We start from the raw sequence: 18,530 nt of genomic DNA on the forward strand, positions 1-18,530 counted from the left end.
CCATTTACACATGCAGGGCCGTAGCTGGGGTTTGCGGGGCCCAAGTGCAGGTTGTACCAGTGAGCCCTGTTTGAAATTGTTTAATTTGTATGTTCGTTCTATTAATTTATTTGTGCTATTTACACAGTGTTTAAGTTTTTTCAAGTTTGTATGTGTCAAGGTACAGAAACCGAATAATCAAATGTAAAATAGCTCTGCATAGTCTTCACTGTAAAAATTAAATATACAGTCAAACCAAAATTTATTCAGACACCATCAACATTTTTCACATTATCACAGTTTATTCGCTATAGTTTAGAAAATGGTAATAAAATATGACAAGAACTCAGTTAAACTGTGTCAGAACAAATTCACCTTGATAATGTCAGATTCCATTATACAAAGGTATGTAATGGATTACAATCAACCAAAAATTCAGACAACTGTTAGTATGACAATATTTACACAACTATCAATACTCTGATGACCAATTACCAAGCAATGCTTAGTTTTGTTCAGTCTGTGGTGTAAAAAGGTCGCATTAGCAATTAAAGAATTTTTGGGTATAATATGTCACAGTTTACTTTATTTTGCTATACTTACATACATGAACTATAGTGTTCTGCACCCACTAGTAAAAAGTGGTCACTTTAAGAGACAATGCATCCATTATAATGATACACATCCGATTTCTTTCTCCACAGTTTACTTTCACTTAAGACATAACCGACAGTTTTTTCAAGGATACTCTCCAAGACAGGTATTTTGAGATAATTTTGTATGTATTTGTTGGTACAAGAGCAGGAAGAGGCAAATTCTGTGTTCAAGCCTCTCTGCGTGCGCCCTGTGCGCACAGAACATCGCGTGTGGGTGCTGAATTGGTCTGTTTCACATCCTTTTCTGTTTGCATGTTTAAACTGTAATTTGTATTTGTTCGTTCAGGTGTAGGAGGAAGCGAAGAAGAGCTCGGTTCGGTGTTGCTGTCTGTGAGGTGCGGCTCTCTGCGTGCGCACAGAACACAGTGTGCGAGTACTCAGTACTTAGTTTTTCTGCATCTTGTGTTTGAATGCTTAAAACTTTCAAGTTTGAATGTTTAAAATTGGCAAGGCTTAAAACACGTGCAAATTATAAGCTTTCATGACAATGTGCAGCAGTGGCCCGTCAGCTGTCCTGAGTGTCTTTTTAGGCTGGCCTCAGTCATTTGGTTGAGATCGCCGGGGGGCCCCCCTCAGCCGAGGGCCCCTGTAATCATCACCACCTTTCACTCCACTAGCGAAGGAAGGAGATCTGTTTGATAGTGCCTCTACATGGTCTGAATCTGGCTTGTTCATCCGCCATTTGATACCATTCTTCATCCGGCTCCTGATGATCATAAGGATGATCTTACTTAAGTGGCAGATGAGGCTAATTGTACAGTGTTTTTTTACATTTGGTTGGAATCTTTCTTTGGGATGGTGACTACCAGGGACTTTGTCCATAGCATAGGAAACTCATCATTGGCCCAAATTTTATTGCAAATCTTGTGCATGATATGGACTACGACTTCACCGATGCCTTTGATTAGTTCGCCTTCGAACTGCAGGCACATCAATACCAGGAACCTTCTGGGATTTGATCTTGGAGATAGCTGTTCAGATTTTGCTCTCAAGGAGGTCTGGTTCATGCACATCTCTCTTGCAGTTTGGCCAGAGTTGCTCCAGAACATCCTTATCTGCCTTGATAGGTGCCTTGTAGAGACCACTGCCATACCCATACATTTTATTATGTATATCAGCATCCTTGGTGAGAAAGTTGCCATTTTTGCTTCTGATGTTGCCGCACCTTTCATTCATTTGGACTCTTTTCTTGAGTGTTTTGAGTTTTTGGAAGAGAGTATGCATGTCGTTCTTTCAGCTTGCTTCTTCTGCTTCACAACCTTGTTGTCTATGTTGGTTTTCAGCTGAGAGTATCGTTGTTTTAAATTTACGCCATCTGGGTTGTTGTTGTTCTTTTTGCCCACATCTCAGCATTCATCACCCAGTGCAAAGACTTCGCCAGTGATCCACAGAGCATTTTTATGTCTTCTAAAGCTGATTACCTCTTCAGCTGTTTTCTTTATCGTGCCCTTGATAATGCCGAGTGCATCATCCAAGCTGGATTCTTCTATTGTGTTGCCAAGCACCTAAAAATGGTTCTTGAGCTCAATCTCATAGCACTCTTTGTCTTCAGTATTATGCAGTCTTTCGATGTCCAACTTCTTGGTGTGTGTCATCTTTTTAACCTTAAACCGCATCCTGAAGTTGGCCATTATGAGATTGTGGTCATTGAGCATGTTTGGTACTATTGTGCTTGGGAAGCTGCATGCATTGGTGATGCAGTTTCTTCATCTCTGATCGATCATGATGTAATCGATCATCTGTCACATTTTGTCACCCGGCGAACTCCAAGTCCATTTCTGTGACGGTTTGTGGCTGAACCAGCTTGTTGAGCCTAGGTGCTCACCTCTATCATTCATTGATCCATATCCAAAGCACCCCAAAACACCTTTCCATGTAACATTGTCCGCACCGACCTGTGCATTGAAGTCCCCCATTATGATCTTAATGTCCCTTCTTGGCACTTTATTGATGGTGTGTTGTAACGTCTTATAAAAGTCAAGTCAAGTCAAGTCACCTTTATTTATATAGCGCTTTTAACAATACAGATTGTGTCAAAGCAGCTTTACAGTATCAAAATAGGAAAATAGTGAGTCAATGCAAAAGGACAATATTAAACACTAAATTTTCAGTTAAAGGCAGTTCATCATTGAATTCAGTGATGTCATCGTCCAGCTCAGTTCAGTTTAAATAGTATCTGTGCAATCAAGTCAGCTATATCGCTGGAAATTAAGTGTCCACATCTAAGCAAGCCAGAGGCGACAGCGGCAAGGAACCAAAACTCCATCAGTGACAGAATGGAGAAAAAAACCTTGGGAGAAACCAGGCTCAGTCGGGGGGGCCAGTTCTCCTTCGGCCAGACGAACCAGCAGGTTGATCCATGCTGCAGCAAAGTTAGATTGTGCAGAGGGCTTTGTCCCGATGTCAGTCTAGGAGACAAGGTCTTCACTGGGGATCTGTCTCTGGGGCTCATCTCTGGGGCTCATCATCACAGAGAGGCTCAAAATCACTTTCCAGAACATTCTCGTTCACCACTCCTGGCTGGTGGAACGATCTTCCCACCCCTATCCGGAATGCTGAATCCCTGACAATTTTCAAGCGACAGCTGAAAACTCATCTCTTTCGAAGCTACTTGACTTCATCATAATAAAAATAAATAAATAAAAAAAAATAAAAAAAATAAAAAAAACTCTCTCTCTTTATTTATTCCTTCTCTTTCTAGCTTGTACTTATTTTAACAATGTCTAAGAACTTGGTATTACAACCACTTCTTGTGTCTGTTTGCCTCTTAAAGAAGAATCGCTTTATGTATCCCCCAATTGTAAGTCGCTTTGGATAAAAGCGTCTGCTAAATGACTAAATGTAAATGTAAATGTCATCTAGTTGTCCTGGTCTCCGCTGAAATTCAGGGCTGTAGAGGTCGTCTCTAGGTGCTGATCCACCTTCTGGGCTGGATCTGGTGGCTGCAGTGACCTCGGAATAAGAAAGAAACAAACTAATATTAGCGTAGATGCCATTCTTCTTACGAGGTAATGAGTACATCGGATGTTATTGGAAGTGTTCCCAGTTCCGGTTGACCTAATTAATGCAGCCTAACAATCCTTTAACGGATTTGAGTAATATAAATGTGTAAGTGTGTTATGTGTAAGCCAGGTTAAAGAGATGGGTCTTTAATCTAGATTTAAACTGACAGATTGTGTCTGTCTCCTGAACAGTGTTAGGTAGATTATTGTAGAATTTGGGCACTAAAAGGATCTGCCACCTGCAGTTGATTTTGATATTCTAGGTATTATCAAATTGCCAGAGTTTTGAGAGTGCAGCGGACGTAGAGGACTATAATACGATAAGAGCTTGCTCAAGTACTGAGGTGATAAACCATTCAGGGCTTCATAAGTAATTAGCAGGATTTTAAAAATCTATACGATGTTTAATAGGGAGCCAGTGCAGTGCTGACAGAACCGGGCTAATATGGTCATACTTCCTGGTTCTTGTAAGAACTCTAGCTGCTGCATTTTGGACCAGCTGGAGTTTGTTTATTAAGTGTGCAGAACAACCACCCAATAAAGCATTACAATAATCTAACCTTGAGGTCATGAACACATGAATTAGCGATTCTGCATTTGACATTGAGAGCATAGGTCGCAATTTAGATACATTTTTGGGATGGAGAAATGCAGTACAGAAATGCAAAATAGCACACCTAGGTTCCTTACTTATGACGAAAAATTAACAGAGCAGCCATCAAGTGTTAGGCAGTGTTCTAGGTTATTACATGCGGAGGTTTAATTAACACCTCTATTTTTTCAGAATTTAACAGAAAGAAATTTTTTGTCATCCAGTTTTTTATATCGAATATGCATTCTGTTAGTTTTTCAAATTGGTATGTTTCGCCGGGTCGCGAAGAAATATAGAGCTGAGTGTCATCAGCATAACAGTGAAAGCTAAAACTGTGTTTCCTGATGATATCTCCCAAGGGTAACATGTAAAGCGTGAAAACTAATGGCCCTAGTACTGAGCCTTGAGGTACTCCATACTGCACTTGTGATCGATATGATACCTCTTCATTCACTGCTATGAATTGATGGAGGTCAGAAGTACGATTTGAACCATGCTAATGCACTTCCACTAATGCCAACAAAGTTTTGTAGTCTATTCAAAAGAATGTTGTGGTCGACAGCAGCGCTAAGATCCACTAGCACTAATAGAGAGATACAAACATGATCAGATGATAAGAGCAGGTGATTTGTAACTCTAATGAGAGCAGTTTCAGTACTATGATAAGTCTAAATCCTGACTGGAAATCCTCACAGATACCAGTTTTCTCTAAGAAGGAATATAATTGTGAGGATACTACCTTTTCTAGTATCTTTGACAGAAAAGGGAGATTCGAGATCTGTCTGTAATTAACTACATCTTTGGGGTCAAGTTGTGTTTTTTTAATGATAGGCTTAATAACAGCCAGTTTGAAGGTTTTGGGGACATATCCTAATCTTGGAACTAAAGTAGTTCATAAAGTCATTACTGCTGTGCTGCTGACAAATGTTAATGCCTGCTGGTGTTTTATTTTTCGTTAATTTAGCCACTGTATTGAATAAATACCTGGGGTTATGTTTGTTTTCTTCTATAAGAGATGAAAAGTAATCAGATCTAGCAATTTTTAATGCTTTTCTGTAGGATAGGGAACTTTGCCGCCATGCAACACGAAATACCTCTAGTTTTGTTTTCCTCCAGCTGTGCTCCATTTTCCGGGCTGCTCTCTTTAGGGTGCAAGTGTGCTCATTATACCACGGTGTCAAACTGTTTTCCTTATTCTTAAGCATAAAGGAGCAACTGTATCTAAAATGCTAAAAAAGAGAGAGTCAATTTTTACGGGACGCATCCTTGCCAGGATTTCTATATTGCCTAAAATATCCATGTTTTGACTGTTTGCACTGTGCAGATCGATCGTTGTATGACATTCACGAGAGCTATAGAGAGCAGAGCAGATGGCTCCTTATGCTTTCGAATTGCTCTCACGGTACTTTGGTGTCATTCAATGATCGGTGCGCAGCGACCGAACCTTCAAGTAAAACGAACTAACAAACGTGTGCGTATTTGCATCGCTTTGATCGTTCTCTGTAGATCTCACCTTCTCATGTGCCACGATTGGTCGATTATATACAATACCTGCATTTTATTGGTCAAACTATTTTGGATATTTTAGGCAATATATTCTTAAGCATAAAGGAGCAACTGTATCTAAAATGCTAAAAAAGAGAGAGTCAATTTTTACGGGACGCATCCTTGCCAGGATTTCTATATTGCCTAAAATATCCATGTTTTGACTGTTTGCACTGTGCAGATCGATCGTTGTATGACATTCACGAGAGCTATAGAGAGCAGAGCAGATGGCTCCTTATGCTTTCGAATTGCTCTCACGGTACTTTGGTGTCATTCAATGATCGGTGCGCAGCGACCGAACCTTCAAGTAAAACGAACTAACAAACGTGTGCGTATTTGCATCGCTTTGATCGTTCTCTGTAGATCTCACCTTCTCATGTGCCACGATTGGTCGATTATATACAATACCTGCATTTTATTGGTCAAACTATTTTGGATATTTTAGGCAATATAAAAATCCTGGCCAGGATGTGTCCCGTATGAACGGCACATATGGCCACCCTATCAATAAGCCAAGCTTCATAATTTGTTTCTCTGTATTATATACATTTTTTATTTGTTGAACATCAATTAAATTGTTACTCTTAAATTGGTTTGGACGTTTTTTGTATTTTCTAGTTCGGAGAACAGACACAGTCTCTGTAGAGTAATATCTAGGTGAAAAAGTCTCTATGTGCTGAGAATTAACTGATTTCTGTGACATGAGGTGGCTAGCAGACGGTCGGTTTAGCCAGTCTGTCTGCTTCCTGACCTGGGCCCCAGTTAGTCAAGTGCAAACTCTAAGACTATGTGCCATATTTCTAGAGAGAAGAGCGGCACCACCCCAGGAGGCATGAAGACCATCTCTTTTCAACAGGTCAAGTCTGCCCCAAAAACTCGTCCAATTATCTATGAAACCTATGTTATTCTGCGGGGGCACCACTTAGACATCCAGCCATTGAGTGACGACAGTCTGCTATGTATCTCATCCCCACGGTAAGCAGGGAGGGGACCAGAGCATATTACAGCATCTGACATTGTACTTGCAAGTTCACACACCTCTTTAATGTTATTTTTAGTGATCTCCGACTGGCGAAGTCGAACATCATTAGCACCGGCGTGAATAACAATCTTACTGAATTTACATTTAGCATTAGCCAGCACTTTTAAATTTGCCAAGATGTCAGGCGCTCTGGCACCCGGTAAACATTGGACTATGGTGGCTGGTGTCTCTATTTTCACATTCCGTACAATAGAATCGCCGATAACTAGAGCACATTCATCAGGTTTCTCAGTGGGTGCGTCACTGAGTGGGGAGAACCTGTTTGATGTTTTGATCGGAAGTGAAGAGCGGTGTTTTGACCCACGACTACGCTGCCTCACAGTCACCCAGTCGCCCTGCTGCAGAGGCATTGTAACCGGAACCGAACAATGTACAGGACTCCCTGAGCTAGTCACATCCAAAGCCGTATGTACAACCCTCACATTCTTACTATCCTCAATTAAAGTTTCGATGTGCGTCTCTAATCCTGAAATCTTCTCTGTCAGCCCAACTATTTCCTTGCATTTATCACATGTGAATCCCTCGTTGCAGACAGAGAGAGCTAAACTATACATGTGGCAAGTGGTGCAAACAACAATAGCAGGAGAAGAAGACATTACTCTCCGTGATTGATGAATGATTCTGACTTACCACTGTTGTTTGATGAACTCGTGAAAAAAACGGAGCGAGAGAAAAAAAATAAAACAGAAATAGACACGAATAGAAACGCGAATGACAAGCTAACCGGCTAACGAATGCTAACGCGCTGCACTCGCGGTTTTAGAATAATAGCAAACTATCAAATTAATCAGATTAGTTTGATAGATCATATCAGAAATATGGTGGGAATTAAGTTATATTTTATCTCTTTAAACAACAGAGAGTGATAGTAAGAAAGAGATTCAACAGAAAAATTAAGCTACACAGAGCTACAATCACAAACCACTTAGCAAGCACCGCAAACCACTCAGCAGCACCAAGTCATCCACAGCGTTGTCGCTATGGGTAGTAGTTGGTGCATATGCTTGGATAATAGTGATGCTATAATCCTGACCAATAAAGCCTTGTGCCTTGTTTGGTTCTACATACCTCAGACAGACCACTAACGTCCCATCTGTAACACTTGATAAGTTGGTTGACAAGTAATTCAAGGCTTCCATTTTTCTAAAGTATCCTTGAGTTCCATGTGCCAATTGACGCCAGATGTTTGGCAGTGATTAGCCTTACCACATCTTTGTTCCTTCCCTGTAGCCGATTTTTTTAAATAGGACCCAGGGTTCCCATAGACCTATGACAGTGTGCTTGTTTGTCCAGGCAACTGCCCAGCTGGCATCTCTATTTAGTTGTCTACTCATGGTTGTTTCTGGTGGGTTGTTTCACAAGGTGGTTCCACACCCCTTTCCTTGCTAGCAAGTTCTCTAGCATAGGTAACATCATTGACCTCATTGATAAGTTCATCCGCTGTTTAGATATGAATATATTGAATATTGTGGTGATAATGTTGACATTTTCTAAAAATCTCTAAAAAAAGATGGTTCTTTTTACACAGTTCTATTTAGAACCATATTGTCCTGAACAACCCTTTGACCAAAATGTTTTTTTTGTGTGTTATGTATTATTACTCGGGTTTAAGCATAAACATGCCCAGTCACAAAAAAAAAGAATAAAAATAAAAACAGTACTCCCCACTTTCTTCTTTCGTGCACATAATAACACATATGCAAGTACTGAAGGAGCATATTGCTTTCATCTCTGCATCCCCTATAACAGTATATTCTTCAAAGGGAGAAATACTCCTTTACCATCACAGCAGTATTGCATCCTTCTTGTGGATGCAGCTGCCCCTGAATCACTCCCTGCAAAGAGGACACAAATATCACTCGTCCTAAAGGAAAAAAAACAAAGAAGAAGGGATCTCAGCACCTTATGATGTTTTTTGGCCGTAATGACCTTTCAGAGATCCCTTCTTGGTTTCCCATGAGGTTGACGCCTTGTAGGGGGGCTCAAGCGGCAACACTTGCCTTCTGATCCTGCCAACAACTGGCGGCCAGCAATAGGATCAGAAGGGGGGCTGAAGGATGCTGGCCATGGTGGGGGATGTAGCGCTCAAAAACTGCTGACTTAACTTTCACCTCCCTAAACCGATGGCACGGGCTGTTTGCTTGGTAGCTCAGAGGGCAAGATCAGTTGTACATTGGAGCTGCAGTACTGCATCTGGATCTACACCTCCACTGCAGTCAGCGTCCTTCAGTAAATCGGCTTGGTTATGCCTGCAGCACTGCCATGGTGTGCAAGGCACCACTAGACTGGCCCGCCGCCACATATGGTTTGCCCACTAGTTTTGATGTAAACTGGCAGGGCTTAGAGGGCAAAGCGGGAGCTTTCAAAGAGGACACCATGCCAGATGAAAGGTAACCTGCTAATGATTCCTCCATCCGGGGCATCCTCGTGTACCTGTGTCCCTCCAACCTCTTTACATTAGAACAATTGGATCTAAGGGGTGGAAAACATGAGCAGAAAATGGTTTCTCTCAGGATTTCAACACTACTTTGTGGTGCTCTGTGAGAAATGGAAGGCTCACGGGAGGCCTGTGACTTGCCAGGAAATGGTCATCTGTCTCTCCTGTTTCTCCACTGACCAATACAGACTCAGTCTGGCGATGGTGTAGGCCATAACGTTCAGGATATCTCCTGATATGCAGGGGCTGGGAAGGAGGAAGCCTCACTCACAATGTCCATCTCAACTCCAGTCACATCTAGTTCCTCAGGACTAGAGCGGGCAAGCAACATGCTCTCCATCGACCAGAAGAAACTGGCAAGCAGGCTTGGAACTGGCGAGAGAGGATTGGCAAAGTGAAGGACCTGTCCCAAGGTCCTCAGCCAGATCCACCTGTGATTCCAATGACTTTAGAAGAGGGTCCTGAGCTACGGGGTGTATTCGCCTGGCTCCCATCCCCCTTAAAGAGAGCCTGGTGGGAGAGGACCATTTTCACTGTGAAACTGTCACAGTGCTCCCTCAAGGGCTGACCAAGGGTGCTCTGCTCCTTAACAAATGACGCAGAGATTGTGTGTGACGTTAGGAGTGATATAATGATCCCACAGCAGCACATTTTCTAAACTTGTTCACTCATTTGACTTTTTCTTGTTAAAAAAAAGAATGGTAGTGTAGTTCAGAAGAACAGACGTCAGGTACACGTTGGATTTAGAATTTTTGGAAAGGGGCTCAAATCAGATGGCAAAAAATTAAATCTCTTTAGCCCAATTTGGACGCTAATTGTTTCTCATGGAGACTTAAATGATTTTCAACATTTACAGGGGTTAGTCGGGTGTTTTTATTGCTGTCCGAATCCAGAATGCCTGTGTTTTTCTCCCACCACCTGTGTAAAATTCCACGCCAAATTACCTACTGTTTTTTGACAAACACCAGAGTCATGTGTTAATTTAATTGCTGTCTGAGTCAACATCTCTGAGTTTACAAGAAGAAATCCATTCAAAATTCAATGTTTATATCTGTTTTGGCAACTGCCAAACACCATACGGTAACTGTTGCACTTCACTGTAATTTACATGCATGTTAAAAGTACTAAAATGCTGAGAGGCATTTACAAGGACAATATTTCATAACTGCTCCACCACAGCGAGTGGGAGCTGTTATGAACAAAAGGAAGAAAGAGAAGAAAAGCATTTTAACATTTGAAATGGGTCATTATTATGGCAGAAGCAGGTATGCAATACAGTTAATTTTTAATTTAAAATGTTTTAATTTTTTAAATATGTATTATATAGGCCTACAATTACATACATAAAAATTTAAACCATTTTTGTTTACCTTATTTCTGCTAATCTCCACATTTTTAATGACATTCATAATTTTGAGAGATAAAATGCAAGACAGAAAAACATTTCAACTATAGCACCTCTATTTTCCTATTTTAAACAGGTGATTTAAAGGGGGTCATGACATGATCAACTTAATTTCCCTTGATCTTTTGACATAGAAGAGGTCTTTGTATGCTTAATACACCGTGCAAGTTTCAAAACGTAAATGTCCTCATCAACAATAAAAAAGCATTTGTGTAATAATCTGAAGGAGTAGTTGTTTACAATAAGATTGCGATGCCAGGTAGACGATGTGCCGTTCCTGGCTATGGAAAAACAACATGTTTGTATACGCTGCCGAAGGATCTTGACGTCAGAGAAAAATGGATTCAGTTTATTTTTAGCAAACGTCCCAGTCACATCAGTGCTAATTTACACGTGTTCAGTACATTTCACCATTAACTGTTTTGAGAACAAATCGCAGTATGATGCTGGCTTTGCCAAAATACTTTTGCTAAAAGATCAGTCCATGCCAACTGTTCTGGACCCAACAACAGCAAACTGTAAGTAACGTATTTCATATAAAAAATATTTTTAAAACGATAATGGCAGTAATGACGGTAATGGATTTTAGCCAATCATAAAAGTGGGTGGTTACACTGACCTCTTAAAGGGAAAACACCCCAAAACCGACTGTTTCAGTCAGAGGATGAGAAACGGTGGAAAAAGTTCATAAATCACTACATTTTCCAAAAAACTTTAGTAATATTATAATTAAACCTTTTAAAAAAAAATAAAAACTTGGAAAAAAAATAAAAAAGCATGACCCCTTTAAATAATCCAATAATAAATAGGATTTTATTGAATATGAATTTATTCATATTATACAAAGCATATAACATTTTATTTACAGCAGAAAATCATGCAACTGGCCACATGAGCAGCGCATTCCCGGGTTCGTAGGATCACAGAACTTGCTTCTCCACTGTGAATAAATCACCATCTGAATCCATGAGTTTTATCACTGAGGTGCCATGTAAATTTATTTTTACTTATGTCTACTTGAGAAACAATTACCATCCGAATAGGGCTATAGACATTTTTTTGCTGAAATTGGTTAACTGTGTGAATAGACATTTAGCTAATTTTTTAACCATTTAATGTACTTTCTGAACAAACTGATTTACTTGGACTTACTCCAGTGCTTCATTATATAGGACAGTTCAGGAAAGTGTGTTGCATTATTGCCTCATCTTCATTGCCTCATAAATTAGTACAAGCTATTTATTATACAAGTAATGATAATGCCAAGTTTTTGATAATGCCAAATGCTTGTAGGTCTCAAAGATGACAAATAACTGTATGCTTCTTCTCCTCAGGTTTTCATGACCGTGAAGGCAAGCAGTACTGCCAGAAGTGTTTTCTGGCTCTCTTTGCCTCTCGTTGTCAGGGTTGTTCCCAGCCCATCATGGAGAATTACATCTCAGCTCTAAGTGCTCTGTGGCATCCACAATGCTTTGTTTGTAGGGTAAGTAGTTGCTGGATTCTGAGGTACAATGAATTTGATTGTGTTATACCATATGAAGGGTTGTGATGTTACTGTCAAAGCAGTCTTAAGCCACATGTTGCAATAGTGTACAACAAAACATTTTATTGCTCACTCAAACTTCTTTAGGAAGACCTGGGCTATTGCTTTTTACTCCAGTAAGTATTTCTTATGGTGGGTTTATTATAGACTTATTAACAAAAAAATTATTTAAAAATTCTAATGAACATTTCCGCTGCTAGAAATACAGGGGGGAAAACTTACCCTGATATGACATTTATGAAGCATCTTCGTTAAAATCTTGTTGAAACCTACCTAAAATCTAGTTAAAATGTATTTAAAATGAATTGCTCTTGCTTGAATCAGAGCATGATTGATGCCCAGAGAAGATTAGATGTTTGAACATACATATACCAACTGATAGTAAGCTAGCAACAAAATTAAGAAAAAAAAAAAAAGTATTTCTACTTTTTTGTCCTCACAAGCTGCACACAAAAACAGACAAACAACTTTACCACCGTAGTCCAATTCATGAATAAATGACTCTACTGAGTTGTTTCTTTTTTTAGTGAATTAAAAATGTACGGCATAACCAGTGCAGTCAGATTCATAAACAAATGATTCTTATGAACCAGGTCAATCTAATAAATCCTTGACTGAATAAACTTTGTCAGTGCAGTTAATAAATCAACATCTGACTCGATGAAATGAAGCTCATAAACAAATTTTAAAGAGGAGCTTGCCCATCTGATCTTCCACTCATTACGTCACTGTGCCAACCTTCTGGTATTTGTCCATGAAATGTTTGATTCTTTAAAGATCTAACTATTTCCACTGACAAGTAGTTCTCTTGCTCTCCAGAGTCTCAGCAGTCACCTTCAGAGACTTATCCACAGCCTTCCTGTTGTGGTGTCTCCTGTGTGTGACAATCTCAGCATTCTGATAGGTCTCCAAAATGTAATTCCAGAAGACATATTTTCCCTTTCCCAGCTAGAATGCCTTATCTTTCCACAACCTCTAGTCGCCCCGCTATTCACATTCATCATCATCGTCGTCTTCTTTTCATTCCTTATTTAACACACCTGATTTAGATCAGCCGTTCAAGAGGAGAGAGCGCCATTAACTTAACTGAAATATATAACATTATATTAAATATTTGTATGTTAATTAAATATTAAATAATATCTCAATTGTACTCAAATAAAAGTCTTACCTAGACTAACAAATACTAAAATGCTTACATAGACATCTACATTCACTTCAGAATTTAGAGTAGGGAAAAAAAGAGATTTTCTTATTTTGGTATTTTTGATGCAAAAACTTTGTAAGGAAACCTCAAAAAAAAAATCACTATTTTCCCATTACTCTATGTAAGAGTCTCAGAAAGATGTTAAACTAAAACCAATATCATGAAAACCAGAACCAAACCAAACTAGAACCAATATCATGTTATTATCATGAGATATTCAGGATATGTTCAGCAAAAATTAGCAGCAGATAATTATTCAGTGTGATTTTTAGACTAATGATCAAGACTGATCATGAATCGCTTTCACACTTTTATCCAAAGTGATGGTTATTATAAAAACACATTACTAAATAGCGCAAGCTTATTTAGCAATATTAGATTGAAAGATCAGAAAAAGCCCCATAAACCCACCCATAGACCCTCCCCTCAAAGAAATAAAGAAAGTAGTCAAAAGTGGACAAAAGAGACTAATTAAAACACCAGGTGTAAACGAGAGCATCTCTCCCTCGACTACCTATGATACTATCGAATAATACACATCTTATTATTATGTGTAGACAGGGCAATTAATTGGGCAGTCCTTATCCATATTAGCCTTACACATAGTGCTGAAAATGAGAAAATGTACCCACAGCTGTGAGATCAAAAAGACCCAATTTACATCAAATGGCCTACAGCCTTGTGTGCACTAGCATGCCTAAACCATATAGATAGCATTAGTACCAAATGTTTTGAGCAGCATTTGGTCACGTGAACAAGAGACATATACACTGAACAAAATTATAAACGCAACAATTTTGTTTTTGCCCCCATTTTTCATGAGCTGAACTCAAAGATCTAAGACTTTTTCTATGTACACAAAAGGCCTATTTCTCTAAAATATTGTTCACAAATCTGTCTAAATCTGTGTTAGTGAGCACTTCTCCTTTGCCGAGATAATCCATCCACCTCACAGGTGTGTTAAATTATAATAAAAATACATTAATATTTAGCATGATGCTTAATAAACTTAAAGGGGTCATATGATGTTGCTAAAAAGAACATTGTTTTGTGTATTTGTCGTAATGAAATGTGGTTATGCGGTTTAAAGTAAAAAAAACACATTATTTTCCACATATTGTACATTATTGTTTCTCCTCTATGCCCCGCCTGTCTGAAACGCGTTGATTTTTACAAAGCTCATCGGTCTGAAAAGCAAGGTGTGCTGTGATTGGCCAGCTATCCAGTGCGTTATGATTTGCTGAATACCTCAAGCGTGTGACATACTGTGATGATGCCCTGTCAGGCCAAAGCGATGTTTCAAAAACATGAAAACCCATTATAAACAAGGCATTCGTTGCATCCAGTGGGGACATAATTATGGATTATAATGACTTATACTCTCTTTTTATGCGTTGCGTTGCATCGCGCCGCGTAAACATAAAACCATGTCTGCATTTGTGATTGGAGAAATGACAAACAACAAGCCCTACTCTACACTGCCCAAAAAACTCGCTTTAAATATAAAAAATATAAAATATAAAAACTCTTTAAATATAAAAACGTACTTATAGTCTGTGAGTCAGAACAGCCGGCATTGTAGTCTACTCTACCAGGATCAGGAAACGGTCCTCCATAAAATGTGCTGCACACATCTGAATAATTGGGTTGAAGTGTTCTGGAACAGTGTTGTAAATACAACTTAACCACTGATTTCTAGTCGTGTCCATTTTTGGAAGGCCAAACAAAGTAGTTTCGCTTTCACAACAAAACACAGCATCACACACGGTGGCCTAGAGTGAGCGGCGGCGGCCTAGAGTGAGCAAAGGCTGGAGGGCTAGAGTGAGCAGAGGCGGCAGGCTTGAGAACGGCGCGGCCAGCGGATTTGACGAAAGAGCACCTGGAGGGCTTGCGGCAACCACATGTGACGACCCCGGGCTGGACTCCGCTTCGTCCATGGTGAAAGCCGATCCACAGCGCAAAGTTGTTGTATTTCCTCAGCAACCAGCACGGATCAGCTCCAGGCATGACAAAGCAGATATCGTCCTCTTTTGGAAGGCCAAACAAAGTAGTTTCGCTTTCACAACAAAACACAGCATCACACACGGTGGCCTAGAGTGAGCGGCGGCGGCCTAGAGTGAGCAAAGGCTGGAGGGCTAGAGTGAGCAGAGGCGGCAGGCTTGAGAACGGCGCGGCCAGCGGATTTGACGAAAGAGCACCTGGAGGGCTTGCGGCAACCACATGTGACGACCCCGGGCTGGACTCCGCTTCGTCCATGGTGAAAGCCGATCCACAGCGCAAAGTTGTTGTATTTCCTCAGCAACCAGCACGGATCAGCTCCAGGCATGACAAAGCAGATATCGTCCTCTTTTGGAAGGCCAAACAAAGTAGTTTCGCTTTCACAACGAAGCACACTTGTAGAGACTTGTAGAAGCCCCCACACTGAAAACTATATTGAAATGAATCAGTAATTTGATGTCATGTTCACATTGAATGCCCAGTACATTGTAGTTCACCTTAGTTTTCATGTGATGTTACGTCAGAACAAAGGATCAGCAGATCTTGAACACACTAGGTGTGTTCGACTTCATGCAGCTCTGCACAGACCGATCGGTGAGAGTAGCCGCTTGCAGTCGGGTGCAGAATTGAAAGCGGAGACATCAAGTCAGACATTTTCTGCCTTCGGTAGTGATGCTCTCACAGGGTTTGCATACTCTATCACAGATGAAGTGAATGCAATATTTGTCAAATACAGAGACGTTCCAGAAATGTTTTCATGAGCAACAGAAACACTTTTTATATACTGCTTAATACAGCGCCATCTGTTCAAGAATCAAGTTCAACATAAACATATTCTATTTAAATACCAATGTGGGGGTATATATGGTTTTTTTTAATAAACATGGCTCAATATAACATTGTGACTATAGTAAAAAAAGCTTTTACTGTTCTAAAAACACAGATTTGTGAGCATTATTGGAATTGAAGAATTTGGAATTAAACCCAAAACACGTCAACATTGTCTTGTGGTGAATTTGGCCAATCGTGAAACAGCTGTGTCATCATCAGCACTCCTGCAATCGCTCTGAAATAGCTCTCTAAATGATCTCATGGTACTTTGATGCTATATGTCACAGTGACGTGGCGTCGGCACTGTCTCAAGTCAGACAAAATTTCTAAGCAGCATGCACTGCTTAAAGTCACATTTTGATTGATCTGCACTGCGTGCGCCACATTAAATGTGCAATAGGTGATTGTCTTCAGAAATGTTTTTTGTTTTGCTGGTTGAAAGTCTCATCACATCCCGATAGCAATCATTAAGTTAAGTGGTCTAAATGTATTTATCTGTATTTATATATTCTGTGGACGGCATAGGACCAATACATTTTCATCCAATCAAAACGCTCAGTCCGAGCGTTTTAATTGGCTTTCCTACCTGCCTGTCAAGTTATGTATTAGCATAACTCTGCGCACCCTGTTCGCACAGACAGGATACGTCACACTATGCAGACAGAGCAAGAATGGCAGACAAACATCAACAACCCGATCTGAAGCTGAACGTGCATGATAAATAAAGTTATTGTCTCCCAAAATAAAGAATCAACTCTGAACAGCTGAAACGAGTCGTTAGTAATTCGAATCCCACTTCCGTGACGGCTACACGTCACGGGGTAACACATTTGCATAATGGGCACCTATGTTCCAAGTTGGCAGGCAGCAAACAACTTGACCCCGCCCACAAACATGTAATTCTACTGACGATAGGTTGTTTGCACATGACGTCACTGATGCACTGACGCGAAATGCAGCTGGAGGGCAGGAAGTGATTTTTCTCTCCATAGGAATCACTAGCAGAAACTCAAAATGCCAGTGTTTTGCGTTGTTTATGGATGCTTAAATTGGCCAAACCGAGAAACCACAAGGAGCTTTTATTGTGTACGAAAATGTGTTGTTCATAAGTGGGGAAAAGTCAAGAAATTGATTGAAAAATGCAGGAAAAAGTGGCTTGTAAACCTGCGTCTGCGGTCGGGAGGAGCGAAGCTCGTGTGATAATGCTCGTGCATGTAAATGGTTATTATAGGATATAATGATATATTAAGATATTTATAAAGATATAAATAGATTGGGCTGCCACCTCTCACGCACGCATTGTGACAGTCAGTATTCACTCAGTGCTAAATGCACACGTAGACACGTAAATAAGATATTATTTGCAGTTCAGAGAGCTTCACTGATTATAAAGGAACATCGTGAGATTGTAAAAGTGACAGCTTTTTAGGGATTATATGGAAGCGCTATTTGCTCGCATTCTAGGCAGGCTATAATTAATTCAGGATTTTAATAAAAGTTTTGTTTTATGTGCTGCTAACAGGACCAACAGCCACGTACCCTGTACATGCAGCAAAGTTTCAGGAGTGACTGAAAAAGAACGGATGAGATACAGGAAAGTCGGTAATGTAGGCTACTGTTTTAGGCATGATGCATATATATATATATATAGCGCTTTCATTGAATTGCTGCACACACAACGCGCCTTACAATCATATGAGGGGATCTCTCTTCAACCACCATGCTATTACAAGAGAGAGGTATTGATAATCACAACATGTTGGACGTGATCCTTATGTTATAAAGAGGAGCGATTTTTAAACTAAATTGAAATACTTACCTGCCATTAAGGCAATGGATATAGGCTAAGCAACTAACGAAATTTCGAAAGTGAATCCTGTATTTATATGGGGGATGCGGGATATATGTCACTCCTGAAACTTTGCTGCATGTAAAGGGTATGTGGCTGTTGGTGCTGTTAGCAGCACGTAAAACAACTTTTATTTAAATTCTGAATCGATTATAGCCTGCCTAGAAAGCGAGCAAATAGCTCTTTCATCTAACGTTAATCACTAAAAAGCTGTCACTCACTTCAATTTATCGCAATCTCACGATTCCGTGAACTGCAAACAATATCTTATTTACATCGTGTCTATGTGCGGCGTTTAGCATTCAATGAATTCTGACAGTGTCACCCTGTATCTATTTATATATTTCTTTATTCATATTTTAATATATTATTATCTTATATTAACCATTTGCACACACGAGCATTATCCGGCTTCGCTCCTCCCGACCGCAGACGCAGGTTTAC

The 18,530-nt window shown here is 40.0% G+C and overlaps 1 protein-coding gene across 2 annotated transcripts in view; it reads left to right on the forward strand.

Moving 5' to 3' along the window:
* LOC107572537 (transforming growth factor beta-1-induced transcript 1 protein) overlaps positions 1 to 18,530 on the forward strand; it is a 78,419-nt gene that overhangs the window by 40,386 nt on the left and 19,503 nt on the right. For both annotated transcript variants that reach the window (XM_016258955.1, XM_016258956.1), the window contains one exon: positions 11,993 to 12,141. In XM_016258955.1, the coding sequence (XP_016114441.1) occupies positions 11,993 to 12,141 (149 nt within the window). The remainder of the gene's footprint in view (positions 1 to 11,992; positions 12,142 to 18,530) is intronic.

This window comes from Sinocyclocheilus grahami, unplaced genomic scaffold (genome assembly GCF_001515645.1).
Source record: "Sinocyclocheilus grahami isolate Dianchi unplaced genomic scaffold, SAMN03320097.WGS_v1.1 scaffold1770.1, whole genome shotgun sequence".
NCBI classification, from domain to species: Eukaryota; Metazoa; Chordata; class Actinopteri; order Cypriniformes; family Cyprinidae; genus Sinocyclocheilus; species Sinocyclocheilus grahami.